Source organism: Ovis canadensis, chromosome 25, assembly GCF_042477335.2.
Source record: "Ovis canadensis isolate MfBH-ARS-UI-01 breed Bighorn chromosome 25, ARS-UI_OviCan_v2, whole genome shotgun sequence".
In the NCBI taxonomy this organism is placed as follows: Eukaryota; Metazoa; Chordata; class Mammalia; order Artiodactyla; family Bovidae; genus Ovis; species Ovis canadensis.
This window is the reverse complement of record NC_091269.1, coordinates 25,916,104-25,943,034: the sequence shown is the minus strand read 5'-3', so window position 1 is coordinate 25,943,034 and position 26,931 is coordinate 25,916,104. Positions and strand designations below refer to the sequence as shown.

The 26,931-nt window shown below is 46.1% G+C and overlaps 2 protein-coding genes across 16 annotated transcripts in view; one reads left to right on the top strand and one right to left on the bottom strand.

Annotated features, from left to right (window-relative positions):
• Window positions 1-7,023, top strand: part of B3GALNT2 (beta-1,3-N-acetylgalactosaminyltransferase 2) — a 62,926-nt gene extending 55,903 nt beyond the window's left edge. For both annotated transcript variants that reach the window (XM_069571591.1, XM_069571590.1), the window contains 5 exons: window positions 1,741-1,866; window positions 2,423-2,582; window positions 3,248-3,304; window positions 4,366-4,524; window positions 6,134-7,023. In XM_069571591.1, the coding sequence (XP_069427692.1) occupies window positions 1,741-1,866; window positions 2,423-2,582; window positions 3,248-3,304; window positions 4,366-4,503 (481 nt within the window). In that variant the 3' untranslated portion in view covers window positions 4,504-4,524; window positions 6,134-7,023. The remainder of the gene's footprint in view (window positions 1-1,740; window positions 1,867-2,422; window positions 2,583-3,247; window positions 3,305-4,365; window positions 4,525-6,133) is intronic.
• Window positions 5,634-26,931, bottom strand: part of TBCE (tubulin folding cofactor E) — a 91,171-nt gene continuing 69,873 nt past the window's right edge. For 3 of the 14 annotated variants that reach the window (XM_069571583.1, XM_069571581.1, XM_069571582.1), the window contains 13 exons: window positions 22,232-22,320; window positions 16,959-17,058; window positions 15,653-15,755; window positions 14,121-14,197; window positions 12,780-12,875; window positions 12,182-12,246; window positions 12,024-12,088; window positions 11,559-11,711; window positions 10,589-10,742; window positions 9,160-9,228; window positions 8,396-8,455; window positions 6,118-6,209; window positions 5,634-5,927 (listed from right to left, as the gene is read on the bottom strand). In XM_069571583.1, the coding sequence (XP_069427684.1) occupies window positions 5,835-5,927; window positions 6,118-6,209; window positions 8,396-8,455; window positions 9,160-9,228; window positions 10,589-10,742; window positions 11,559-11,711; window positions 12,024-12,088; window positions 12,182-12,246; window positions 12,780-12,875; window positions 14,121-14,197; window positions 15,653-15,755; window positions 16,959-17,058; window positions 22,232-22,320 (1,216 nt within the window). In that variant the 3' untranslated portion in view covers window positions 5,634-5,834. Of the gene's footprint in view, window positions 5,928-6,117; window positions 6,210-8,395; window positions 8,456-9,159; window positions 9,229-9,571; window positions 9,717-9,855; window positions 10,743-11,558; window positions 11,712-12,023; window positions 12,247-12,779; window positions 12,876-14,120; window positions 14,198-15,652; window positions 15,756-16,958; window positions 17,059-22,231; window positions 22,321-26,931 lie in introns of those variants that run through there. The other 11 variants (XM_069571588.1, XM_069571587.1, XM_069571579.1 and 8 more) reach the window with 7 other exon arrangements.

The window sequence follows — 26,931 nt, the reverse complement described above, 5'->3', positions numbered from 1 at the left end:
TCTGAGTTCTGTTCAGCTGAACATCCACATTGTATTTCTGTTCTGTCCTCCACTCATTGAAAAACTACCTGCCCTGATTCCAAAACCTTTAATAAGATGAAATTCAACAACCCTTAGAGTCTACCATATTGTTACTTCCCAGACCCTCCAGTATTTCTTGGGTCTTGGTTGTAACTCCTTTTAATACCAGCAATAAGTATATAGTAACTTATTAATTGAATACAAGTAGTTGTTAATATTACTAAGTTACTCTAGAGTCTTGTAACTTTCTGTTGAGCCTCTGATACTGTCTACCCTGACTGTAGATGGAAAACCTTCAAACTCTCTCCAGATCAAACACATGAAGTATACTCACATCCTTTGTCTTTTTTTTTAAACTTTATCAGAGAGCTTGTTGCTTGATGAGCCCCAAAGGCTGTCCCTTCTGTTCCTCTCGGTTGCTCATGGGAAATTACCAACTTCTGGTCCTGAGGGGTAGACAGTTAAATTCATTTATGTCCTTTCATAGCTGGGGCAAGTCAGTATAATTTTGGAGTCCTCTTGTGGTTAGAGGGCAGATATAAATAAGAGTTGGAAGTGTGGGTATGCCCAGAATACCAGGATTAAGTTTGACAGCTGTAGTAAGAAGGACCTTCTTTTCGCTTGAGGCCACTGATGGGGCTCCTTTTGGCGGGGCCAAGGCAAGGACCTAAAGCGGTGAGGAGAGGTAACGGAGGTCCAGGTGGTGGAGATCAGGACTGCGGAGGTCTAGGGCTTTCCATAGGGAGCTGATTCTCAACGGTGGAAGTTCAGGTTTTGTCTTTTCTGCTTGCATATCTCTGTGATCTTAGTCTCTGCCAGGACACTGCAGTGACCTATTAACAAGCTGTGTGTCCAGGCCCGCTTCCCACTCGTCCCCAGGCTACCCTCCACACTGTAAAAGACATCTTTGTTATTCATGCATCTTTATCCAGGGGCTCCATCAGTGTCCTTTATCATGGAAGTTTATTTCTGAGTAGCAAGTAAATAGTATGTATATCTTCTGCTGTTAACTGAAAATAAAACTTTAGAAACATCGGGTTATGCTTTCGGTTGTGGAGCTGTTGTTAAAATTCACCATTTTGTGACCTAATGAAACTTCTTCTCCAGACTTCTTTAGTTCTAATTTCTGTCATCTTACTGGTTCTTACTTATCAAGCCTGGGTTTTTTAACAAAGAGGTGCAGGGATTGGCAGTGTGAAATTGAAGAGTCAGTTTTGTCTGTAGTTGCCATTATATACTTTTTAATGTCTAGATAAATGAAATCACCCTCTTGTGCCCTCCAGAAGGTCATCTGTGATGGCTGAATTACTGAAGATCGCTTCTAAGGGAAAAGGTATTTCAGTGTTTCGCTCAGCTTTTTAAACACCATAAAGCGCCTGAGTGTAGTACAGACAGCAGCAGAGGACACATCCTTTTGTGTGCCGCTGTTCTGTGAAAGGCACGTGTGCCCTCACCCTGGGCCTCTTGTTAGGAATGCAAGGGGCAAAGTTCTGCTGCTTAACAGACATGCTGGCCTGACCTGCGCAAGGCCTAAGAAGCGTTTGATTGTACGTTCCGTCTTCTTTTCCATTGTGTTCTTTTCCTTAACACCTTTGCAGGTTGGCCCGGTGCTGCCTGCTGGGCCACTCTGCTAACATGGCAGCATCCATCTCCCCTGAAGGCAGGTGCTCTTGATATTGGAAGGGTGCCCTGACTTTGTATCCCTCTTTTCGCCAACAGGACTGTGGAAGCAACCAGCTTTGATCTGTTGCTAAAGACGGATGACGACTGTTATATAGACTTGGAAGCTGTTTTTAATAGAATCGCCCTCAAGAATCTGGACGGGCCTAATTTTTGGTGGGGAAAGTAAGTTAAATATTGTTAGCATCGATGTTCGTTTCATGTACTGAGCACATGTAGTTAAAAACTAGGGCTGAGATAGAAATTCCCTGTTAGGCTCCTGAGTTACTATGTTTCATTAATCTACAATTAAAGGGGAAACAACTCTTTTAAATGGAAAATCTCAGGCTAATGTAATGAAGCGGGGAAATTAACGTGACTTTTATCACCGTGCCCTACAAGTACTACTGAAATTAGAAGCTGCTGTTCCTTAAATGTATGATCCATTTCTGAAACCATTTGCTATGTCTCTAAATATGGAGTGGTGATTTATTTTTCATTTATTTTTTTTAATATATCTATGCAAGATGATTCAGAAACTCCATGAGAGAATTTAACATATCAGTCTTCTATATAAAAAACACCACTAAATACTAAATTCCTTAAGACTAAAATAATAACCTCTCTCTTTCCTTGCTCCTATAACCTGTTCCTTTGTAGTGTCAATTAAGGACTCAGGCTTAGCTAGGGGTAGGTACGACCTGCATCCGAACAACAGAAGCCGGCTCACTTTCAATCTTAGTTTCAGACTGAACTGGGCAGTTGACCGGACTGGGAAGTGGCAGGAGCTAGAGTACCCCAGCCCCGCATACCCCGCTTTTGCATGTGGGTCGGGGTATGTTATCTCCAGGGACATCGTCCACTGGCTGGCTGGCAACTCGGGGAGACTGAAGACCTACCAGGTAATTAAGGACTTCTGACCTAAAAGTCCACTCATTAAGCAGGTGTTTTTTTTTTTTTTCAAACTCGACCTAGTATTTCAGCCCTAAAAGCAGAGCAGCTTCCCTTGGGGAATGTATGGTATTCCTTCTATATAGGAATCAGCAGCCCTCAGAGGTTAGGGATATACTTCTATCCCTTAAACCTTGGCTGTAAATTTTATTCCTAAGTCGTCTTTGGACGTACTTCTTAGGTTTTCAGCCTGTATTTAAAGGCATAGTCCCTGGAGGAGTGTAAAGATTGTCTTCAGCCTGCTTAGTCTTCCTTCTTATGAATAAAGCTCCCTTTTTTTGGCTGATTCTGGTGGCAGTGTCAATACAACAGCTCTGCCTGGGCCTTAGATCCCCAGTGCCCTTCATACTGCGGGCGCTGGAAGCTTAAGGTCCATGCACAGAGGGGCTGGCCGCCTGCTTAGTGGGTAGTCTCGCTTCATTGTGGTGTGTATGCTTCATGTTAATAACGACCAGTAGCTTTTACTTTGCGTGTCAGTGTTAAAACATGCTCAGCATTTCATACTAGGTTAGTTAGAGAAGTACAAAGAGTACGTGTGGGAGTGGGTGTGACTCTGTCTTGACCAGTGAGACAGCACTGAAATTTTTCCTTTCTGAACCTTCTGCGGCACGTGTAGGGTGAAGATGTAAGCATGGGCATTTGGATGGCAGCCATAGGACCTAAAAGATACCAGGTGAGCAAGCCTGAGCAGGGCTGGCCGCAGGGCTCGGGAGAGCTAAGTGAGGTTTCTCTTACCCAACCTTGGGCAAAACTGTGAATGGAAAGTCTTCGAGCGTCGCGACAACTGTGCACCTGCTCTGATTCACTATCATCGGCCAGGGTCTCATAAACCAAAAAGGAAGTGTTTTAAATGGAATTCTCCGACCCACAATGAGTAAAGTGTTTATACATTTTTATACATGTCGTTCAATTCTTTGCAGCTATAAAATTTACAGGAGTTGGCTGACTTCAGAACCTGGCCATGAGACAGCCCCACAGAATGAGACTCCAGCAGCGTGCCCACCTAAGTGGGGGCTGTGGTTCCAGGTGCTCAGGGGAGACCCTCCCCAGCCCACCCACCTAGGGTCAGGGTGGAGATAGAAAGCCTCCCATCTCCTTTAGTGCCCCTGGAGGTGCTCAGCCATCAGGGCCACAGCTCTCTGGGAAGGAGTCTGATCATTTTGTCCCACCTTCTTATGTCCTCGAATTGAATGGAGTCTGTACTCTGCAGTATTGCTGGAAGCAGAAGCCAGTCGATGGAGCTGGGAAGTAGGCTGGTGGGTGAGAACATGAACTCTGCTGAGATTCCTTTTTAACCCTCCTACTCAGCCTACCAGCATGAACTTCACTGTAACCTGAAGCGAGTTTCTTCACTCTGTTTCTCATTCATGACAAGGAAATAATTCCTAGCTCACAGGTTATTGTGAGAACTAAACTGGGTAATACCTAGAAAGCCCTGGTACTGTCCCCAGATACCGTAACCGGTTCTCCAGAACACGTGCTGCGTTCACAGTGCTGTCGGGCCAGCTTTTCTCCAGTAGCAGAGACGACTCTGCGTTTGTGGCTCTTTGTTCCAGGGTCTCAGGGTCCCAGGGTCCCTGCCGTGCGCTCGCTCTCCCCGTGCCCCATAAGCTGAGCGGGCTCACACATGCGCTCGTCTTTGAGATGACTGCCACCTCACCGGGCTCTGGAAGTGCCCGTGAACACCCGTTGTGTCTGCAGCAGGGGGTCAGCCTGCATTTTGTGTTCCGACAGGACAGCCTGTGGCTCTGTGAGAAGACCTGTGAACCAGGAATGCTGTCTTCCCCGCAGTACTCTCCGCAGGAGCTCGCGCAGCTGTGGAGACTAAAGGAGCTTTGCGGTGACCCCTGTCGGTGCGAAGGAAGAGGATGAGGTCGATCTGCTGTGTTAAAGGTCAGGGTGGGCGAATGACCGGCTGAGCAGAAGCCTGAGGTTTGGCCGCAGAATATATGGTCTTTCAGGATAATTCTTGGCTGGCACTTTCACTTCTCACCAATGTGGTATTCCATGTGGTATCTCTTAACATTTGCACAAAATTTCCTTTTTAAAAAACAACAGATAACTGTAGTACAAGAAAAACTTACGTATATATTGGAAGATGACTTGAAAAATACCAAATTGTAAAAAAAAAATTCCTCAGTCCTGTTGCGTCATTTTGGTTAAAACTTGGCCTAGTTCAGAAATCTTGAGTATTCTAGTCTGAATTTCAGCCTGGAATGCGGACTAGCTCTGGATAGCTAAGTAGGATAATTACAGGCCAAAAAGAACTCATGCTGTGTGACCTGTGGTCACTTACACCAAAGTGGGGGTTTCTGGAAATCAGGTCAGATTTTATAAAGCTCAATGAAGTGGGCAACCTGAAAAGGAACCACTGTAATTCTCACTTCTGGACTCCGGTTTTAAATTCATTCATTAAGCAGACTAAGTTCCAAGTATTCTTTTGCTGTTTAACGTAAATCCTGAAGATCACAGCTGTATTAATACTCCTTTTTTTAATGCTAAAGTTTTATGAATATAAGTAAAATCATACCTCTCAGGGTTTTAATGCCATAGGAAAGGATATTTCTAAGTAGATGAAACTATTTTGCTTTCTTCCATTGTAAAATGTTTACCTAATATAAGTGAATTTCAATCAGAGCTGGTAATCTTCCTTAGAAAGAATGTATGCTCAGTTTAGGGTTTAACTGTAGGGAAAAGCACATAATTTTTCTAAAAACAGTGTAACTAAGTGTAACATTTAACAGTGTAACAGTGTAATATATAACATATATATGTTATGATCTCTCTGTCAGATATATTACATAGAGGATATGTTTTCTTCAGTTTAAGATTTTCCCAAATCAGCCAAATCATTTTAGTAATCTTTTAAACTAATAGTATAAATAGAGGATCCCATTAATACATCACTAACTTCAGATTTTTAGACTAGTGAGGTTCTATTTAGTACTTATCTTCTCATAATGAAATATAGTTATGAACTGTGAAATAAAATCTGAAAATCATTAGTAGGTGCAAAGCCTTTATTATTGCTATTATATACATGCCTAGAAATGTTTTCTTCCCTATGAAAAATACAGCTATTCTATACTTAGAGCAAGTTGTAAACCTCTCTTTTTTTGGAAAGACTTGTCCCAGTACAGCATTTATTTTCAGTGAAACCCAGTCATGATACATGATCAAACCTGACTTTTATTAGTTGGCTGTTACCATCGCACTAGTAGGCAGTCTCCATTTTCCACAGAATAGAACTGTAATGACTGCAGGTCATTTTCTAGTTCAATCTCTTTGCCCGGCATCTAAAATTAGAGCAGAGAGGTGGGGGTGATTAAGACAGACATGACAAAACACATATGCCCACACACACCCCAACAAAGATACACGGTTTCTATTCCGAATCAAACCCTGTTACGTGAAGACTTAGCTCAACAGTGCGTCAGATTGTGGGAAACTCAGCTTGACTTTGCGTTTTTTTTCTGGGCAACTTACTTTGGGACTTTCGTAGGACAACAGAAGTTCTGACACAGGAACTTTGAGGAGACGTGACAGCAAGCCTTTCACCTTTTGAACTGTCATGGATTCTGTCGAGGAAAAGAAAAAACATCATCAGTTCTCGCAGGTGACAGCTACCCGTAAGACGAGCTCCCGTGCCAAGACCACACTGGTGATGAGAGCTGCCACTGTCGTCCCCCACCCTGTTTACCCAAGTAAGGACCAGGGGACGGCTTGCCCCGCAACGTGGGCCACCAGACCAGGGCCTCACACCACTTAGGGGCTTGTCTGGGAGGCTGTGGGGAAACGGAGCTGATGTCAGACCTAAGTGCCCTTTGCTGATGACTCTTCATATCATGTCTGTGGTGTTTAATATTTCCTCCTTATTCTGAATAAACCAGAAACCATTCTCAGCACAGAAATAAATGTGAGTGAAATCATTAACTTTTAAAACCTGTGCTTGCTCACTTAAAGGATGCTGGCGTCAGGTGTGGGATCAGTGAGGACTTGTGTCCGTCTCTCTGGCCTCGTTTCCTCCTCTGCACAGTGAGGTGTGGAGCCTAATGACCCACGTGCTCCCAGTCCGTGGTCGCTGCGGTATGTGATGTGTGCGGCACACACATCAGGGGCCACTGGGCCCACGGATGTTACCGAATGAGGAAATGCTTTGCTTTGTCCAGAAAACACTATGAACTTCTTTCCAAAGATGGGCTGTGGTAAATATTGGATATTCTGATTATGAGAAATAGTTTTTCTGAAGCTTTAGCTGGAGGTACAGCAATAGTGTGTTCCTACAGATATCACATGTATTCAGAAAAATATTTTTCTATCAAACATTTTTGTAAAAGCTGTGTCTTTATGCAACTTGTGATAATAAATGTTATCTTTATTTTAGAATAAAAACTTGCCTTTTCTTGTTTATGTATTGAATACAGATACTAAATGGACATTTATAATGTCGATTAACATAGTTTGCTCTTTTATTTGTGATATGTGAGAATCTTGTCCTTTCAAAGGGTTTAGGTGGACTGGCTTTCCTTGTTCAGAGGGTGGTTAGTGATGGCTTAATAACTCCGACTGCTGAGTTTAGAGAATATACGACTCAGATTTAAGTTGCTTATAGCATAATTATTACATATAATTTCTCCAGATTAATCTGTTAATTCTACTTGAAGGTGAATAAAGCTCAGCCCATGAACACGGTGAGTGTTCCAGGAGAAAGGACGGCCCCTATTAGATGAACACAGACCTAATAAGAGCATTCCTGCAAGTTGACTTCATGTAAAAGAAGGAAAAATGCAAACATGTCCAAAATCAATTATATTAACAAAACGGTCGAGTCCTCTTTCACTTGTCTGTTCCCATTTTAGGGTCCTTACTGGCAGTATTTTAACTTGAAAACAGAAAAATGAAGGGGAACCACTAATTTTAATTCAGCATTATGTAACAGTAGCAAAATTACATGTCACAGGAATCGAATCTGGGTTGCTAGTAAGGAAAAATGGAGCAATAATGGTAAGTTGCTATTAGATGATGGTTTTCAGTCGTAAAGGTACTTCTTTGGGCACAACAAAAGCCCTCCATAAGGAATACCAGGATAACCTTGTTTTATTTGATAAAAATGAATTTAAAAATCAGTGTGAATTCACTGCACTGACAGGCAAATAGAAAGGTATTTCACTAGAGTCATTTACGATATTTTACTTCTTCAAATCCTCACTGTGCTAAATTTAAGCTGTTTATATTCTAGTATTTAACTGTGAATCAAGTTTAATCTTAAGAGTCAGACTATTTCTCTTTTGGGTGAAAAGTAAGTTACACTGATCTTTTGACAGAAAACTATTTCAAATGTGTCCATTAAGCAGTGTCCACGAGCTGTCTCTGTAGGGGCTCCTGACTGGTAAGGAGTAGCAAGCACTCAAGCCAATGCCACTGTTTCTTCCGCCCAGAAAGGCCCCCAGAGCAGTCTTGTGAGAACTAGCCAGCAGAGGGCCTCTGGGTAAAGAAGTAACCACACATACGGGCTCCTGATTCTAACAAAACTGTTTTCTAGACAAGCCAAGAAGTTACGGGAGACTCGAACTTTTTGGCGGGGAGGCGTGCACAGGAGGAGTAGGTTTAGCATGATCAGTTGTATTTTAGAATGTAGAAGACTGGTGAACACCTACAAGCTATAAAAGCCCACACTCTGAATGAACTGTTCTACTTCCAGCTGCCTCATGGGAGGGCCAGCGATTCAAAAGCAGAAAGAGGGGTGAGAGACATTTTTTCTTACCCGGCAGTTGTTTCTCTATGACTTTCTGATCAAGTTGATTGGGATATTTTATCTTCAGTGCTTGAAAGTAAAAAGATTAATTGACATTAATTGAGCCCTGCTAGAGGAAGGGTTTAAATCATACACATATTAACAACAGTGACCAAAGAATGCAGCTCAAATCCCACTAAAGGAACAGGACTTACTGATGTTTAAAATTCCTTCTATTACTACTTCACTGAATTACGGCGACAAAAATAGCTGGACCAACATTCTGCTGCTTTCCCTTTTCCCTTAAGTACTTCTTTCCTGACAGTTACCTAGGTTTTTAAGTTCACGAATTTCCAAGTAACAGTTCAACTCACTATTCAGATACTTCCTACATTTATAACACTGTTAAAGCATGGGGATTGCTAACATGTTCAACATTAGAATTTAGGTTTATTTTAGATCATTTCTTTAAAAATTAAAGTGCCTGTCTAGGTATTTACTTAAGAGAAACAAACAGTCCTTATTAGGTCATCTTCAGGGCTTCCTCGGTGGTTCAGCTGGTAAAGAATCCACCTGCAGCGTGGGAGACCTGCGTTCCATCCCTGGGCTGGGAAAATCTTGTGGAGAAGGGAACAGCTCCCCACTCCAGTATTCCAGCCTGGAGAATTCCATGGACTGTATAATCCATGGGGTCGCAAAGAGTCAGACATGACTGAGCGACTTTCACTCATCACCATCTGTGTTAGCATCTAAGGACTCGAATATAAATAAGCAGTCTTTGAATGTGTTCTTACTTAGTAACTGGTTTTTGAGCAAAAATGGTTGTTGTGTTTTCAGTTCCCCATCTTCAGGTGCACCGTATTCTGTTTAAGAAGAAATGAAAAAGAAGGAGGATAAACCAAAAGGCCACTGGTCGGGGGGGGGGGGGGGGGCGGGGTGGGAAGAAATGTATAGGGAAGTGTCATCCTAGCCTTTTCTTTTCCCAGGATGAACCCAGCTGCGGCTGGGATGGGAACCTGGGCTCTGCTTCCTTTTATCTGGTTACTTGGTTACTGTATTTTTTGGAGGGAAGGACAGACGGCAACCGCTTCCAAGCCTGGAACCCTCCTGCCATCTGCGTGCCGCGTCACTAGTCCTGGGAGACACCATCCCGAGAGACTGGTGAGATGAGGCTGTGCCTGCAGGTACTTAGATGCAAAATTTCACCTTTGGTCACAGTTCCTGTCCTTCTGAGTCCTGAGAAAAACTCCACTCCGGGCACTGTCACCGGTTTCAGCCAGTATGCGCAGTGCTGGCTTGGGTGCTCAGAACTACCACTGGAACCCAGGTACACTGCCAGGAAAAGCAGCCTCTATGCAAGGCAGAAAGAGGAGGAGGAGGGACTGCCGTCCACCTTTGGCCAGACCACGGCAGGAAGGGAGACCTGAGCCATACCCGCAGGGCAGCTTTAGATTCTTCGCCTCCCTGCCCCTGAGTGATTCAGAATTCACCTTAAGTGGCCAGGAAGTCGGGCCAGCTAATGGAGTAATTTGAAAGCAATTCCCACAGGCAGCTTTTCTTCCTCAAAGATGTTTCAGCCTGAAGCGTTTATGCAGTGAGCTCATATTAGGAAAGATATAAAAGAGAAATTGCATAAACGTGAAATTTGGAATAAAAAGTCAAAACAAAATGGAAAGTACATCAGGGACAAGGAGCCCTGGAGTCAGAGCATCAGTCCAGGGGACCAGGCTGGAGCAGGTCAGAAAGCGCCTTGCCCACCAGGTGCCAGGATGGGCGAGCGCTCAGGAAGACAGCGTGCAACTCACGAACGTTAGAATCACCCGCAGAGCTTCAAAGAATACCAGTGCCTAGGCTCCACGTTAAATGCTCTTCATTAAAAACTCGCCAGGGTTGGAATGACCTGGAGTCCTTCCTGCCCTTCCTAAAAGGAGGAAGTGGTACCCACCTCCTGAAACTGAAAGCTGGGTGAGTACGTGAAGAGATGAGCTTTTGGTGAAGAGCTGCTCTCCCCTCCTCCCCCGCTGAGGTGCTGCAGATGTATCTTCTCTAAAGACAGCTGTTTAATTATCTGCTCCCCGCGAGCTGCAGGAGCCCCTCTTGTCCATTTAGCTGCCCAATGGAGAAAAGCAACAACACGGAGGACCTCCTCTAACACCCATGGGAAACCCTGTCCCAGTGGGGATCCCCCAAGCCCAGGCGAGGGCCCTGGCGCACAGGACGTACTGAGGCAGAGTGCCTGGTATCTAGGATGGGCTGCAAGAAATTCCTCGTTTGGCCTGTTTTTCTCTGGATCCTGATGTCCCCCGGCTTTTTTCCATTCATTTCCAAATGCTTTTCGGTAATCGAGCTCAGCCCCACGTCTCTCTTCTGGTTCAACCTACAGGGATGTGAGAAAAAAAGCAAATCTATTAAAGCATTTTTCTAATATGTGTGTCTGGCACCCTATCCTTCTCCACTGCTACTGCTGCTAAGTCGCTTCAGTCGTGTCCGACTCTGTGCGACCCCATAGACGGCAGCCCACCAGGCTCCCCCATCCCCGGGATTCTCCAGGCAAGAACACTGGAGTGGGTTGCCATTTCCTTCTCCAATGCATGAAAGTGAAAAGTGAAAGTGAAGTCACTCAGTCGTGCCCGACTCTAGTGACCCCATGGACTGCAGCCTACCAGGCTCCTCCGTCCATGGGATTTTCCAGGCAAAACTACTGGAGTACCCGGAGAGAATAATCAAACTGAGGCAACGAGACAAATTTCTACCTTTCCTTTGTAACATTCACAGATCCACGAGTTTATTCAGAAAGAACAACGATCTCCATTTTATCCTTTTCTTCATGAGTGTATCTGCCCACGAACCAGTTTCTGGGCGGTGTCTGCCTGAGGCCCGAGGCCACACCATGAGGTTGTTGGGCTGGAGTAGCTGACTTCTGAGAGAGTACCTAGTATTCCACTGCCCAACCCTGCTCAGGTGACAATAAATTGGACTGGAGCAGCTGAACAGTGGTTTCCCCTGCAGGTATCTGAGTGTAACCCCACCTGCTAGGCCGGAAAGAACGGCCACAACGCAAGTCCACACGGGTAATACCATTTGAAGGAAACGATACCTGACTGCCTTTACGATCCTCAGCTCCAACGTCTCTTTACACTGGACCATTTCGTTTGCAGTTTAAGAAATACCTCCCCAGGACACTGGCACTCACCGCACACTTGTTCAGGGTCCTCAGCTGACCAATCCTGGCGATGATGAACTGCCGTGTGGTCTGGGCGTCTTTGCTGCCTTCAGTCAGGGGGTTTCTCGTGCAGGACAGCGCATGCAGACTCTGCAACTTATCCAGCTCGTTCATGAAGGACCACTGAAATCCCAAACACATGAAGATAAACATGTTTCAGGCTAACTTTTCAACAGATTATTTGAACCAGGAACAGAAAAGCAAGCAAGTTCCATCGGAGATAAGGAATTTCATCCCACAGTGAGGCCCCACCAGGAAGACCACGTACTTTACAACTGTGCCGTGGAAACTGACGTATGGGTTTATATGAGGAGTTTCACTCTGAGGAAGTGTTTCTCTTTCAACTTAAATACTCCTTAAGAGCAGGAGCCTACAAACAGCATCCTAAAAGTGGAAATAGGTAATGCAGTGCCCGCGTTCTGAAGATACGCTTACCTGCGCTATCCGATTGTCATTTAGTACCAGGTACTGCAAGGAAGGAAACATGGAGGTTTTGCACCCTAGAAGAAAGAGAATTAAGTTACACAGCAGAAGGGAGAGAGAGCTGAAGGGTGGGGGTGCCGGGAGAGGGGTGACTGAATAATCTTGGGTACCAATTCCTGCGTCCGGAAAATGTATAGAAGAAATTCCAATGTCAGAGAGGATTAGTTGTTCTAATCTGAAATGTAAAAACATTCAATTTGATTACACAGAACAATATGAAATGCCACTGTGCTATCCGAGGAGACTAGATCTGTACATTTTCTCCTGCACCCTAGCTTTTCATCCTGTGTGTGATGCTGCAGAACCATGAGGTCCAGGGTAGGGCACACAGAGCAGCTTGCTGTGCCATTCTGCTGGATTCCGAGTCATCAAAACAACACCTGGTGCCTCCTGCTGTGCTCACTGCTAAATGGGTTTCGGGAAAGAGACACAGACTGCCCCACGCTTACTGAATGAAAACTTTGGTATCAGCATCAGGGCCAAAATACTCATCCTTTGAGTATCACAGGACGGGCATAGACTACATTGTACGTGGTTCACAAGTCATTTCATGAATTCAAATAAAAATTTCGCAAAGGCAATTAACTGAATTTGGGATTTCCATCCTCACTGTCTCATATTTCCACTGAGAAACCATATACAGCATAGGATCCGTTCACTAAAAATCTACGAAATTCTACTGTAACGGGCGTTTTAGGAGCAGGTTACCTGGGCAGATACGCTATTAGAAACAGCTGGTTTTCATCAATTGATTGATTAGAGGAAAGGTCTAACAACTTCACTGTCTGTAGAACATCAGTTGGCCTGTATGGGAGATAAAAATTTTTTCACACAGATTTGTTTTCAAAGATACAGCCTTAAAATACCTGGCTGTGGTGGTAAGGAGCGATCAGGGGTGTGGGGGTGGGGTGGGAGGCAAGTGTATGATATGAAAGGTCCCATAAAGGATCCTGGTGGTGATGGGAGTGTCCCGATCTTGACCGGGCCGGTGTCCTAGCTCTGATACTGAACACAGCTCTGCAAGCCGTTGCCAGTGGGAGAAATGGGAATGGGTACAGGTGACCTCTGGCCACTATTTCTTATAAATGTATGTGAATCCAAAATTAAGAGTTTTTTTTAAAAAAAACTGTGTCTATATAATAAATAAACAGAATCATTCTGAACAGTAATTTCATTCATTTGAGTCCTTGGAGAATTTGCTATAAACTTGTCCATGTTTATTTTACACATTAATGATATCAACAAGAGAGGAGGATTAGGCGACAACCTATTTAACTGACAGAAGAGAACAAGCTTTCTTTACATACAGGGTCATCCCTAGGTATCCCTGGGGAATTAGTTCCAGGACCCCTAAGGATACCACAACCTGAGGATGCTAAGTCCCTTATATAAAATGACACAGTCTATGCCTATAACCTACATATATTGTCCATATATTGTAAATCACCTGTAGAGTACTTAAAACACCTAATACAATGTAAACAGTTCCAGTGCACGGCAAATTCAAGTATGGCTTTTAAGGAACTCTCTGAAATTTTTTTTTTCCTGAGTATTTTCGATCTGTGGTTGGTTGGATCTGTGGACGCAAAACTGGGGGTCTGGAGGGCTGTACACTGACCTTGAACAGATAACGCTAATTTAAAATCCATTATTTAATCCTTACAGGTCATCCTACAGAACTTCCACTTAGAAATTACATATGTTTATGTAAAACTAATACAATTCAAAGCTTAAAAATGTTTAACTTAAAACTTTTACTCTGAAGGGGTCTCCTCAATTAGAACCTCTAGTGAAGTTTGAGTTGACAGTCTAATTTGGGGGGGCAATGAATAGTAATTGTTTTTCTTATTTGAAAATTCTTCTAAAAATTAGGTATAAATAGGAGCATTTATTTATTCAGAATGACTGATGTACAGCTACTTCTCAGAGAATGTGATTACATCTCTACTCTTGATGTTTGGAAAAACTAGTATTTCAATAAATATGTGTTTTGAACTAAAAATAGAATGGCTAAATGGTGACAGATGCATTGATGTAAACCCTGGTTACCTTTCCGAAATGACGATATTGTTAGACTCAAGGTACAGTTTCTCAAGGACAGGCCAGCCAGAAGCACAGCAGAGCACCTGAGGGGAAACTCAAGTCAGGGTGAAGAGGCCTCAGTCACTCCCCCGTGTGTTTATTACTAGAACTTCCACATGAGTTCAGTTTGGCTCCTGTTTTAGAAATAAATGCCTTTGGACATTTTGTTACAGATTCTGTCTCAGGCCAGGAGCGCTGATTGCTGCTACTACCGCTGCTAAGTCGCTTCAGTCGTATCTGACTGTGCGACCCCATAGACGGCAGCCCACCAGGCTCCCCCATCCCTGGGATTCTCCAGACAAGAACACTGGAGTGGGTTGCCATTTCCTTCTCCAATGCGTGAAAGTGAAGTCGCTCAGTCATGTCCGACTCTTAGCGACCCCACGGACTGCAGCCCACCAGGCTCTTCTGTCCCTGGGATTTTCCAGGCAAGAGTACTGGAGTGGGGTGCCATTGCCTTCTCCGAGGAGTGCTGGTGGACAGCTGATAAAACTATGGTGTTAAGGGGCAGAGCTTCAATAGCATGGGAGCACACACTCCGGGCACCCGGAACCCATCAGGGTAGGCATCCGCCCGTCATCCAGGCATATCCTGACCTGTACAAAGCGGAACTGGAGATGGTAACTTAACACATTCTCATTACTGGATACAGTTCACTTAACCAACAGAAGGAAACTGATGTTAAACGTGACCTTTCCTCACGTCTCGATGCCAATCTGGGCTTATAGAGAATGTGCTAATGGGACAAACTCTCCGTAACTATGTTCACAGTTTCTCACTGGACGCCGACTGCTACCTCCACTGTGCCCTCCTTCCTGTTCTGCATGGAGAAGCCCTCAAGGAAGAAGTCAGGTGGTGGAGGCACGGGCGGCCCAAGGGCAAGGCCACTCGTCTCTCCAGAGGTCCCCTGGCGGAGCGTCACCGATGCACACTGCACCCATCCGCCCCTGGTTTGAAACCGCAGTGTTCTTGGTGTGTGGAGTCAGTCGACCTCTGACCGAGCCGAGCAGTACCAGATCTAGACTGCAGAGGCGGCCCAGCCCAGGACTCAGAGTCCTCTTTCAAACCCAGCTGGGTACCTGAGCAGTGGCTTCAAGGAGCTGAACCCCAAACAAGAAAAGGATATGAGAACCTTTTTGCGGCTCGGCCTCAGCCCTAAGAACACTCGCGGGGAAATTCGGGCAGCTGAAAGGCTTTTCAAAGCCTGGCAAGCACTTCGTGCAGACTGCTCAGGAGACACCAGAACTAACCAGAAGAGCCAAGAAAGGGCAGATTCAGAGACAGAAAATTCTACTAACTACGAGGATTTTGTAACCCCTTTCTGTTAGGCTGTTTAAAAGAACCTTATTACCTGGATAATAGGATGATTAAAATGAAGCCACCGCTGGGCTTCACTCCCTCATTTAACCAAGAATTTAAAACTACTTATTACTAGGTAAAAAGCAAAGAGTCAGACACAGCTGAGCAACTGAACACCAAAACCAAAGATACATAATTACCTCTGCCCATGTTATGCCTGTCCGGTTAAGGACTAAAACCTTCAGCGTAGAAAATGCTCCGGTTGGAGAAGGTGAGCTCGAGGGAAACGTTAGTCTATTTTCACTGTGTAGAAGAAAAGACATGATGAGCTTATTATTGTGACAGAGGCGGCCCAACTGAGATGGTCACTGGCGACAGTTTGGGATTTAACATGAGGGGTCTGGTTTGTTTCAACCTTAAATCGCAATTATATTAAAAACAAAATGTTTCAAGACTACCTAATTTTTAATAGTTACAATGCACAGTTCACTGGTATCTGACACGAAAAGGTGTGTTCATAGGGTTAGGCTGCCAGGTGAGGCTGCAGATTATCTGACACACGAGGCTCGGGGATCGATCTGTGAGGTCAGCTGCTGTTCTGGATGCTGTAAAATCCAGTCCTGCTCTCGAGAGTCTTACAGATGTGCTGGACTGTGAGCTAGAATTTTGCATCTGAACAGAGCCTGCTGTCAGTGCGGACGAAATAAATTGCTGCCCTTCAAGTTCCCTCTCAAGATCCGAATCTCAGAAGCTACCCCACATCTTTTTTCAGAAGGTGCCCCATATCGTGGTCATTTTTGAAGGACAATATCATTAAATAAAGCACATTAACCCTTATTTCTAGAGGAGGTGATACCATGGGTCAAAACATACTCTTTGCCCTGTTTGGAAGAATAATTAATTTAGGCCTGTCTATCTGCTCTGCGGAACCTGCCTGTCAGGTACGACTCACCTGTATGTGTGAGGCTGGCTTAGATGTGAAAGGGGGAGCCTGGCTGAGCCCTTGGAAAGTTAGCTCCTGAGATTAAAACTAATCAGATACTCAAGAAGCCTTGGCAAACATTAGTAAAATACAGAGCTCAGTGAAAAGCCCTTATCAGAAGTGAATTAAACAGTGCCTCCACTGAAATAACTCATTCCTAAAGCAGTTAAAGGCTAGAGGGTTCAGAATGAACAAGCACTTTTAATCACATCTCCTTCTCCCCAGTTAAATAATAAGGTACCCAGATGGCCCATCTTATGGGCTTGTGAAAAAACATGAAGACCTTCCAGTTCAACATGGTAACCTAATGTTCCATCTAATCAAAAGTAAAACACATTCCCTATTAATGAATCGCCTCATGTGACCATTTAAAAAACTAAAATCAAAGGATATTAAAGAATACATTAAACATCAATAAATTCAACTCGGCTGTCCTTCCCTTCACTCCCGCAGATATGCTGTGAAGGAGCAGGAGAGGTTAGGACTTCATAATCATGTGCAGTTAGGCAACCACCAGTTCATACCTGAGGTTGAGGACTTCTAGGTGCTTGAGCTGATTGGCAATATCTATAACTTCTTCCCATGACGACAACAGATTCTTTGACAAATCGATGCTTCTAATATCTAAATGCACGTGCTAAGAAACAGTAATATGGAAAGATGCAGAAGAGGACAGTTGTTACCTCGGTTCTGGAACTTGGGATTTTTGCCTTTTCACTTTACGCTTTCTAGTCAGCTTGAAATTTTTTTCATGAGCACATACTACTTTTACCCCTTTTTAATCATCCAGGTGTTCATCTAGAAACTAAAAGGTTCACTGTCACATACTGCATGCTTGAGGCAGACGCAGTCGAGTGAGTGGGAACCAAATGTCGTTAACAATGATCCATTCTAGCATTACTCCCCCATCAAAGTAACAAAAAAGGAAAAGACCCAACAGAAATGGTAACTCATCTGTCCAGCACCCAAGGTGTACCCACATATACTGCCTTTGGTACTGTGAGGCCCCTGCAGCCTTATGTCAAGCACTCAAGTCTCCTCCCAGGGGGTACTGCTGAACTCTACACCCTAGGAACCCCCAAATAAGGAGAGGTGCCTCCAGGGGGTCAATAGCAGTTACTTTGGAGACATGTTCAAAAGGGCTAAGAATGACCTGGAATTCTGAGGGTCTCCTATAGACTGGATGGGGTTGGTGTGATACCCACCATCCCTGGTACAGGAATCCAGAGTGGGTAACCCAGGACAAAGGAGGGCCCCGGATGCCACACGGGATGGTGGCAGTGTGTGCCATCAAGAGGCAGAGGAAAGCCTGAAGGGCTGGACCAGCTCAAAGAGGATTGTACACACTACTCCAGTATGTATGGAAACTGTTCTTCTATCCTGCAAATAACGACTGGAGACCAAGTGTCTAGCAGTGAACACGCCCATCAAAAGCACGTGCATCTCTGGTGTGCCAGGTACAGACATGCCTCAGAGTAACAGAGCTGGGCCTGCAGCAAAGGAGGCGTAGGGGATTTATACCCAGTGCTCACGAAGGCCACCTGACCGAGAAGGTGACCTGTGGGCAAAGCTGAAGGAATTGAGGGAATGCCACCCTGGAGAAGCGCGTCGGGGCAGAGGGGACGACAGGAGCAAACGCCCTGAAGCTGGAATGGGTTTGGCCTGTGGTGGGGGACAGCAAGCTCATGTCTGCCTGCGAAGACAGGGTGGAGGCACTGGAAGGGAGGCCCCAAAGCCCAGGTCAGACCACACAGGGCTAAGTCTCTGTTAGTCTCTGCCTGCAAGGGGAGCTGCTGACGTGGGCTGACCCAGGTCTTTTAAAAGGCCATTCTACTGCACTGCTAAGGGACACACTGCAAGGAAACGAAGACAGAGCAGAAAGGGGAGGGGGGAGGCTCCCGAACCAGAGGGGCAGCAGGGGAAGAGGCTGACGGGACTTGTCAATGGATTCAGATGAGACTTGAGAAAAAAGGAAGAGTTAAATTAACCCTGACGGTTTGGGCTGGTGTCACTGGAACTGCCCTTTATGGAGAAAGACTACAGAGGAGCAGGTGTCACTGGAACTGCCCTTTATGGAGAAAGACTACAGAGGAGCAGGTGTCACTGGAACTGCCCTTTATGGAGAAAGACTACAGAGGAGCAGGTTTGAGGGGACACGTTCAATGCGAGATGACTGCAGACACCCCAGCAGAGGCAGCACACAGTGGACAGACAGGACTGGGACAGAGGCCGGAGTGCAGGAGCCTGGCAGCCACAGGCTGGACTGGCCTCATCAGGAGAGGCCGAGGGTCTAAGGTCTGAGCCTGGGGCGTGCTGACCTCTGGCACCTCAGTCTGCCAGAGACTGAGGGGGGTCAGCGACAGAGGGAAAGAGAACCAGAACCAAAGAACGACGGTCCGCGGCCCAGGTGGTCCACTGGGTGCAGACAGCATCTTGCTTTTTCACTGAAGGAAAAACCGAGCAGTCAGCAGCCGTGCTGCCTGGGGCGGGCCAACGGCTGTGAACTTAGATCCCGATCAGCCTCAGCCCCAAACCCATTTTCTTATAGCCCCCAATGCAACAAGGCATCATTGCCCATGAAAGATGGAGAAAGTCACTCTTAATACAAATAGTGGCGTCCATCAACAGGGCTGGTTGGAGAGGAAAGACTTGCCAATGAGGAAGCTCCACAAGGAGGCAGGAAGAGGGGAAGGCAGGCGGAGGAAAGGCCCAGAAGGGGATGAACCCAGCCGGACAGCAAATCAGAGCCTGTAGCCTGCTCCAGCCGCTGTGGGCGTACTGAGGCCAGAGAGCTAAGGACGGTGTTCACGGTTTTAAATGGTTACATTTGAGGCGGTCATGGAAGCATCCACACAATATCCCAGTTTGCTGGTTGGCCACAGGCCTAAGGTATTTATTCCTTGGCTCGTTAGGGGACAGCTTGCCAGTTCCTGACCTAAGGAGCTCTGAAAGAACAGAGTGCAGGAAGGCTTGGAAATAACACTCAGAACTCTGGGGGCAGGATTCTTATGCCCTGATGGTAAGACACGGCGCAGAACGGTGCTTGTTCACGCTCCAGGGCTTGCTGCCAGCAGAGTGGAAGTCAGTGGAGAAAGCAGCAGAGAAAAGCTGGGCCTCTGCCACTAGGAGAACAGTGGCCACCTGAAGGTGTCCATCCACATGGAAGAAGAAAGGGCCACAAGTGTGGGCCAGCTAGACACCACCCAGACACAGAGCATCCCCAGTCCCCCCGGCTCGTCCCCCAGCCACTTGGCCACCCACTCGCTCTGGGGGTCTCGAAGCCACCACAGGGGCAGTGGGGCTGACCCTGCACGGGCCCTTCCTCCTGCCCCTGAACTGCAGCCCCTCACGCTGCCATGTCCCCACCGCTGCTCCGCCCTAGACGCGGACCCGCGTGCAGCGGTTGGCCTGAGCGCTTTTTTGTGACCAGTGGTCAAACCCCCACTGCCCTTCGTTCTCATCAGTCCTGCTAACTCCGGGCCATCAGGCTGATTGGAAAGGGTTCATGTCCAGTCATTCTCCACTCGCTTGTGCTTTCCACTGTGTAGCTAGAATTATACATATTTCTACTAGCCTGTACAGAGCACAGCTGCTGCTGCTGCTAAGTCGCTTCAGTTGTGTCCCTCTCTGTGCGACCCCATAGAAGTCGCTCAGTCGTGTCCAACTCCTTGCGACCCCACAGACAGCAGCCCACCAGGCTCCCCTGTCCCTGGGATTCTCCAGGCAAGAACGCTGGAGTAGGTTGCCATTTCCTTCTCCAATGCATGAAAGTGAAAAGTGAAAGTGAAGTTGCTCAGTCGTGTCCGACTCTAGCAACCCCATGGACTGCAGCCTACCAGGCTCCTCCGTCCATGGGATTTTCCAAGCAAGAGTACTGGAGTGGGGTGCCACTTCCTTCTCCAACAAAGCACAGGGATCACCTGTATTCAGACTTCAGCTTGATATAGTGGCCCCACACCCATACATGCACGTATGCGTGCGCGCACACACGCACACACACACACTCGAGGGCACACATACACACACATACACTCTTGAGGGCGCACACACACACACTCTTGAGGGCACACACACACGGCACACACACACACACTTGAGCACACACAGTCCTGGGAGCTCTGTCACTCTCGCTCCTGTGGGATCCCCAAGTTCAGAGACACCTCTTCCCAGCCAAGCTCTCCGATCCACCACCGTCAGCCCTGGCTCAGTGAAGGATCTGAGAGAAGGATCAGTCTAGAAACGATGACTGGATTAAACACACCAGGCAATCCTTCAACTTCGGGCGAGAATTCAATCAGCGAGTGCAAGGCATTCATCACTGGGTCTGCAAATATAGGCCATGACTTGATTATCTCAGCAAACCTCATTGCCTCATGTCTTGGGGGACATTCTTGCCCAGGAGAAAGTGGTATAAACAAGCAAGATGCTGACTGCCCAGCACACTGCTGACAACTCCAATCAGCCGATCTGCACACCCAAACCCCTCTGCTGACCAGAACTTTTCTGTGTGCTGAAAATGAGCCTTGAACCATCCAATCCCAGTCTTCCGAAACCATTTAGGAGGAGGCCAGGCAGATATAGAATGCGCCACGCACTTCCGTGGCACTTTGCTCCTTACCTAGCTCCATTCCACACCCACCTCAATGCCCGGACTCTGTTCACACCCACCTCAGTGCCCGGACTCTGTTCACACCCACCTCAGTGCCCGGACTCTGTGGCCTAACCTGCAGAGGGAATGACCGCATCTGGGGCAAAGGTGGGGTGGGGGCGCTACTTACTGGCAGAAAGAACCAGTGGTCCCAAGTCCCAGCAGGCCCCCAGCGCCAAGGGACTGCACCTCTGAAACACTGGCTTGGGGAGCTATGCTTCAGTTCCTATCACAAGGTAGGTAGCGTCAGAGTGGTTAGAAATATTTTGCTAAAAGAAAGTTCTTCATCAGCCATCTCCTCAGTTGAGAGACCTATGAGCTGCTGTCTTTTGCATAAACTATTATGCAGAGATGAGGCAGGCTTAAGGAATTGAGAGAAGACCTTTTAAAGTTAGAGAAAGTCTATTTGACTTGCCACTTTTTGTTTTGAACGCCAAAAGATGCATTTATTTGGGGCTTGTTAGGACTGTAGCAGATCCAAGGAGCCCTTGAACCAGACTACACCCTACCAGACTACAAAGTGGGGCAAGTTTAATGATTTTTCTTTTAGACTGACCTCCTCTATTTTCAGGTGTGGGCATAAGAGAAACAGGGAGAAAAACAAAGAACACACTTACGAGAGACAGATGACAAATTTGGAAAAGCTTGGTTTTGAGGTATGATCTCAAACCGCATTGCTGCATGAGCAGGAACCTTAATGAAGGAAAGGATTTACTCCCCTCCCTCTCAAGAAGGCCGTCAGGGCTGCTGCAGTGGCCCCGGGGCCCTCCCAGGGCGCCAGTCCCTCTCCGCGCCTTCCCTGCCGGCTCTCGCCCCACAGCCTGCTGCCGAGCCCTGGACCCTCTGTCTGTGCTCAAAGAGGCGGGGGGCAGGGTGGTGGGCAACGGACAGAAGCTGGTCCAGCCATGTCTGTCCCCCTGGAAGAAACCCTGTCCAGACACTCCCATTTTACCTCTCTCTGGTCCGGGTGAGTCACACACCCCACTTGAAAGCAAATGGTCTAGGAAGGCAATTTCCCCGAGTGGCAACAACCTCAGGTGGAACCGAGTCCCCGTTAGGAGAACGGACATTGGGTAGGGAACCAGGGTGTCTGGCTCAAGTGTCCAATCCAGCCCGACCCCAGTGACGAGTTCTCACTGGAAAGGATACTAGGACAAGCCTTGGCAATTCCTCCTTGATCACCAGCACCATTTACTGCGCAGTTCCTCAAAGAAACGTCTTGCAACTTGCTCAGCTGACTGTATGAAAAACATAGAGTTCACATGCAGACATAAACATGTACGCTATCCATCGGCCCTTTAAAAAATTAAAAAGCGTTTTAGACACATAAAAAGGCACCAGAAATAACAGTATCCACTGCCCAACGTAAGAAATAAAGCCTTACCGAAAAAAAAAAAGAAAGTATTACAAACATTATACACAACACTAAAATCCTCTCGAGCCCCTTTCCATTGCCCTTTCCTCTTGCCCTCCACTCCCCATAGGGCACCAGGGCACTGGGGTCAGTGTTGGCTTAATCGTAAGCATTTCTTAATAGTTTTACTATTTTTTTATAGTTTATTATTTTACTCTCCTAACAGTTTTACTATATTTCCATGTCCCTAAACAGTTATTGCAGTTTTGAATATTATAAAATTTGACATAAACGGTACCGTACAGCTTCCCTAGTGGCTCAGACGGTAAAACGTCTGCCTGCAGTGCCAGAGACCCGGGTTCGGTCCCTGGGTCAGGAAGATCCCCTGGAGAAGGCAATGGCAGCCCATCCCAGTATTCTTGGCTGGAAGATCTCATGGACGGAGGAGCCTGGTGGGCTACAGTCCATGGGGTTGTGAAGAGTTGGACACGACTGAGCAACTTCACTTTCATTTTCCTGTGACTAACTTTCTCCCTCAACAATACCCTGTCCAGCACTGAGAGGGGACTACATGGACACATGCTCTGGAATGGACATGTTCACACCTGTGGTCTGTCACCAGAGAGAGAGACCGCAGTTGACTTATTTGCCCCTCTGGTGACAGGGAGATTATTCCCAACAGTGCTAAGGGGCACACTACTGTGCACTTTCTGTACTCAGGTGGGAAAACCTCTCGAGGGATATAGCCTCGAGAGCACGTGTGTGTATCTTTAGCCTTTTTAGATACTCTCAGAAAGCACTTTTTTAAGTGTAGAGAATCTGGGTTCTGTTCATTCAAAGAGCCCAAGTGTTACAGCACCGCAGAGTGCTGAGAACACAGGACCTGGAGTCAGACTGCCTGCGCTCAGTCCTGACTCCACCCTCCTCTGGCCCTGGACGTGTGAACCTCTCGACACCTCAGACGGCACATCCACATGCCCGTGAGCATGACGGCGTTACTCACAAGGGCCACATGTACCGAGTGCCCACTGACCAAGGAATAACATGCGGTCAGTCCATATGACGGAGTGCTACTCAGTCTTAAAAAGGAAGGAACATTTGTGAACCTGGAAGACATCATGCTATGTGAAAGGGGCCAGCCACAAAAGGACACACACTGTATGCCTGCATTCATACGAGGTACCTAGGTGAGGGTCGACCTCACGGACACAGAAGCAGGGCGGCGGCTGCCACGGGCTGCGGGAGGCAGAGATGTGCCGCCATTGTTTAAAGGCTGCAAGGTGTCAGTCTGGGAAGAAGAGAAGGTCCTGCAGATGGACAGTGAGTCTGGTTACACAACAGTGGGAATGCACCTAACCCTCCTGAACCATACACTTAAAGTTAAGATGGGGATTTCCCTATTGGTCCAGGAGTTAAGAATCTGCCATGCAATTCAGGGGATGCAGGCTCAGTCCCTGGTCCAGGAACTAAGATCCCACATGCCTCAAAGCAACTAAGCTTATGCACCACAACTGAGTCTGTATACAGCAACAAAAAGATCCCACATGAGGCAACTAAGACCCGATGCAGCCAAATTAAAAAAAAAAAAAGGTTAAAATGGTAAATTTTACATTATGTATACTTTACAACTTTTATACGCTATCATTTAGCGGGTCGGTATTTGTGAAACCCTCAGAATACAGTGTGACATGCAGTAAGTCAGTTTATAAGCATTTATAAAAGTAAATATAAAACTGACAACCTCTGGGGGAATACTAAGACCAACCTGCAAGGCATGAGCTATTATAGTCGCAGAAGCTTAAGGGAAAGGCAGTAGCAAAGTCCTGGGGCATAGGCTGCCAAACTTTCTCAGTTCATGGGGCCCTTAGCATTTCAGTAATCTCCTGCAGTGCCCAGAGGCCAAAAGAAAGTACCATTTAGTAAGCAATTAGGACCAAACAAGTTTATAATTATTTATGTCCTGTCAAACTAGTGTCTGCTGGGCACTTCAAACCCTGGAGTCCGAACGGACTCCACCCCTCCTTTTCCTGTTCCATGATGATTTTCAGGAGATAGAGTACTTGCTTTTCTTTCAGCACAAGAGTGACCCCAAACCCAGCTTTGCAGGTATGTGACGCCATGGAAAGAAGAGGAATATCGAGCACCCCTCCTTTTCCTGTTCCATGATGATTTTCAGGAGATAGAGTACTTGCTTTTCTTTCAGCACAAGAGTGACCCCAAACCCAGCTTTGCAGGTATGTGACGCCATGGAAAGAAGAGGAATATCGAGAAACTCAACTACCTGCAACTAGCAGTTCACACCATGTCCGGCAGATGTCACTGTTCCCCTTTAAAATGCAAACTATCCTGCTGGACCCGTGAGCTCATGTGGTGCCTGGAAGCTTAGGGATCCCGGTCTCAATTCAGACCTCAGTCAGAGCCACAGCCATCTCCAAAGAGAAACCATACACAGTGGTTTTCATTTGGTTTTGCTTCCCTCATTGTAAGTCTTTTCTCAGGGATGCAAACTCAAAGCTGGTCAGCTGGAATTATTAAGGAGATAATACAGTGGCTTAAAGTTGAGGTTGAGTCGAGTGGTTAAGACTCCACACTCTCGATGCAGGGGGCACAGGTTGATCCCACGTAAGATCCCATACACAGCACAGCAAGGCCAAATTAAAAAAAAAAAGCAAGCATCACGCCAACAGTGATGCCTACCACTTGTAATTCCCAAGAGTTCTAACAGCTTAGGTATTACTTTGGAAATGAGGAAACGGAAGCTTAGAAACCAAAGAAGCTCTAACTGGCGTCAGGACTAGAAAGTGGCTGAGCTGACATCTGAACCCAGCCTGACTGATTCCGACACTGGGTCCTTTCCAGAAAGACACTAGCTCATTAGTGAACACGTTGATATACATGCAAGCAGTAATCATTCACTAGAAATCTGAGTTGTGCAGCTGTTCATAAACCAGGGGAGAAAAATCTGTTGGCAATTTGTTAACACTCACAGTGCCCATGGTGTTCTCTGAAAGAGATCAACAGGGGGAAAAAGCACCTCTTCTGGTGTAAAAAAATTTTTTTAATATTTGCATTTTAAATGGAAAAAATTAAGCAGGGAACCCTAACCCTATGAAGGATACAGTTCTGTTAGTGTTAGTCACTCAGCTGTGCCCAACTCGTTAGGATTCCACCGATGGCAGCCTGCCAGGTTCCTCTGTCCATGGAATTTTCCGGGCGAGAACACTGAAGTGAGTAGCCATTCCCTTCTCCAGGGGATCTTCCTGACCCAAGGATCAAACTCAGGTCTCCTGCACGCAGGCAGACTCCTTGCCATCTGATCCAGCAGGGAAGCCCCGCAGTTCCATAAATCAAGTTCGATAAAGCAAAAACCACCCACATTCATTGTCTCTCAGTGTCGCGATAGTCACAACTCTTTCATTCAAGGTATATTTTCTAAATCCTCAACAATGAATGTACATTGTTTGTAATTAACAGTTGAGTTACTGCTTTTCCAAAAATCTTGATTTCTTTCGTGTGTGTTTTTTTTAATGCTAAAAACCAGAGAAATGAATTTACTAGGAGTTCCTTCATGGTCTAGTGGTTGGGACTCCCTGGCTCTCACAGTCATGGCCTAGGTTCAATCTCTGGTCAGGGATCTTAGATTCTGCAAGCCACCGGGTGTAGCCAAAATTTAAAAAAAAATTTTTTTTTTAAATTTTAAAAAAGGAAATGTATTTACTCTTCAACCTTGTGCCCATGTGCAGTTAAATTCGGTACCATGTTTAAATCACCATAATAATAATAATGAGAACAATAAAAAGATAGCAAAGAATTTAATTTTGAATAGAATCACAGTTTAACTCTTTCAGAGACTGAAGGTGTCAATAGCAGCAAATCTACTCTCCAGAGTGGCCACCAGGGGTCACTTCTAGGACGCCTCATCCAGGTCAGGGTCACACACCACACACTGACCATCACTAAAGAAGCAAACCTGGGAAGTCGCACAAAACCACACAGTTGTGCATGGCTTTGTGTGAATATTAGCTTCTACTCTGGTTCACATGGTGCATCAAAATAAGCAATGAGGCTTTCTGAAGAGCATCACTGTGTTCAAAGAGTTTGAAAGTGCAGGGAAAGTTCAAACACAGCACTTTCAAAATGCATTTAGTGCCCCTTAGACACAGTCACTTTGGGGTACATTTTAAAAGCAAGACCCCATAGTATTGTGATCCAGTAGGTCTGGGATGGGACCCAGAATTCGGCATGTTTCAAAAGCAGCCCAGGTGATGACTGTGTGCAGAGACGGGAACTACTGGGTTTTAGAAGGTGCCATCGTGCTACACGGCACAGGTAACAAAGTAGACTTCTGTTTCCATTCCTGACTCATCAAATGTCCAACCTTAGCTCCTTAATAATTAGTCAATACAGTACAGTATGGTATAAATAACAATGGGCAAATCAATGTTTATCTTTCAATCTAGAAAAGTCCTGTGCTAAAATAAGAACTTTAATTTCC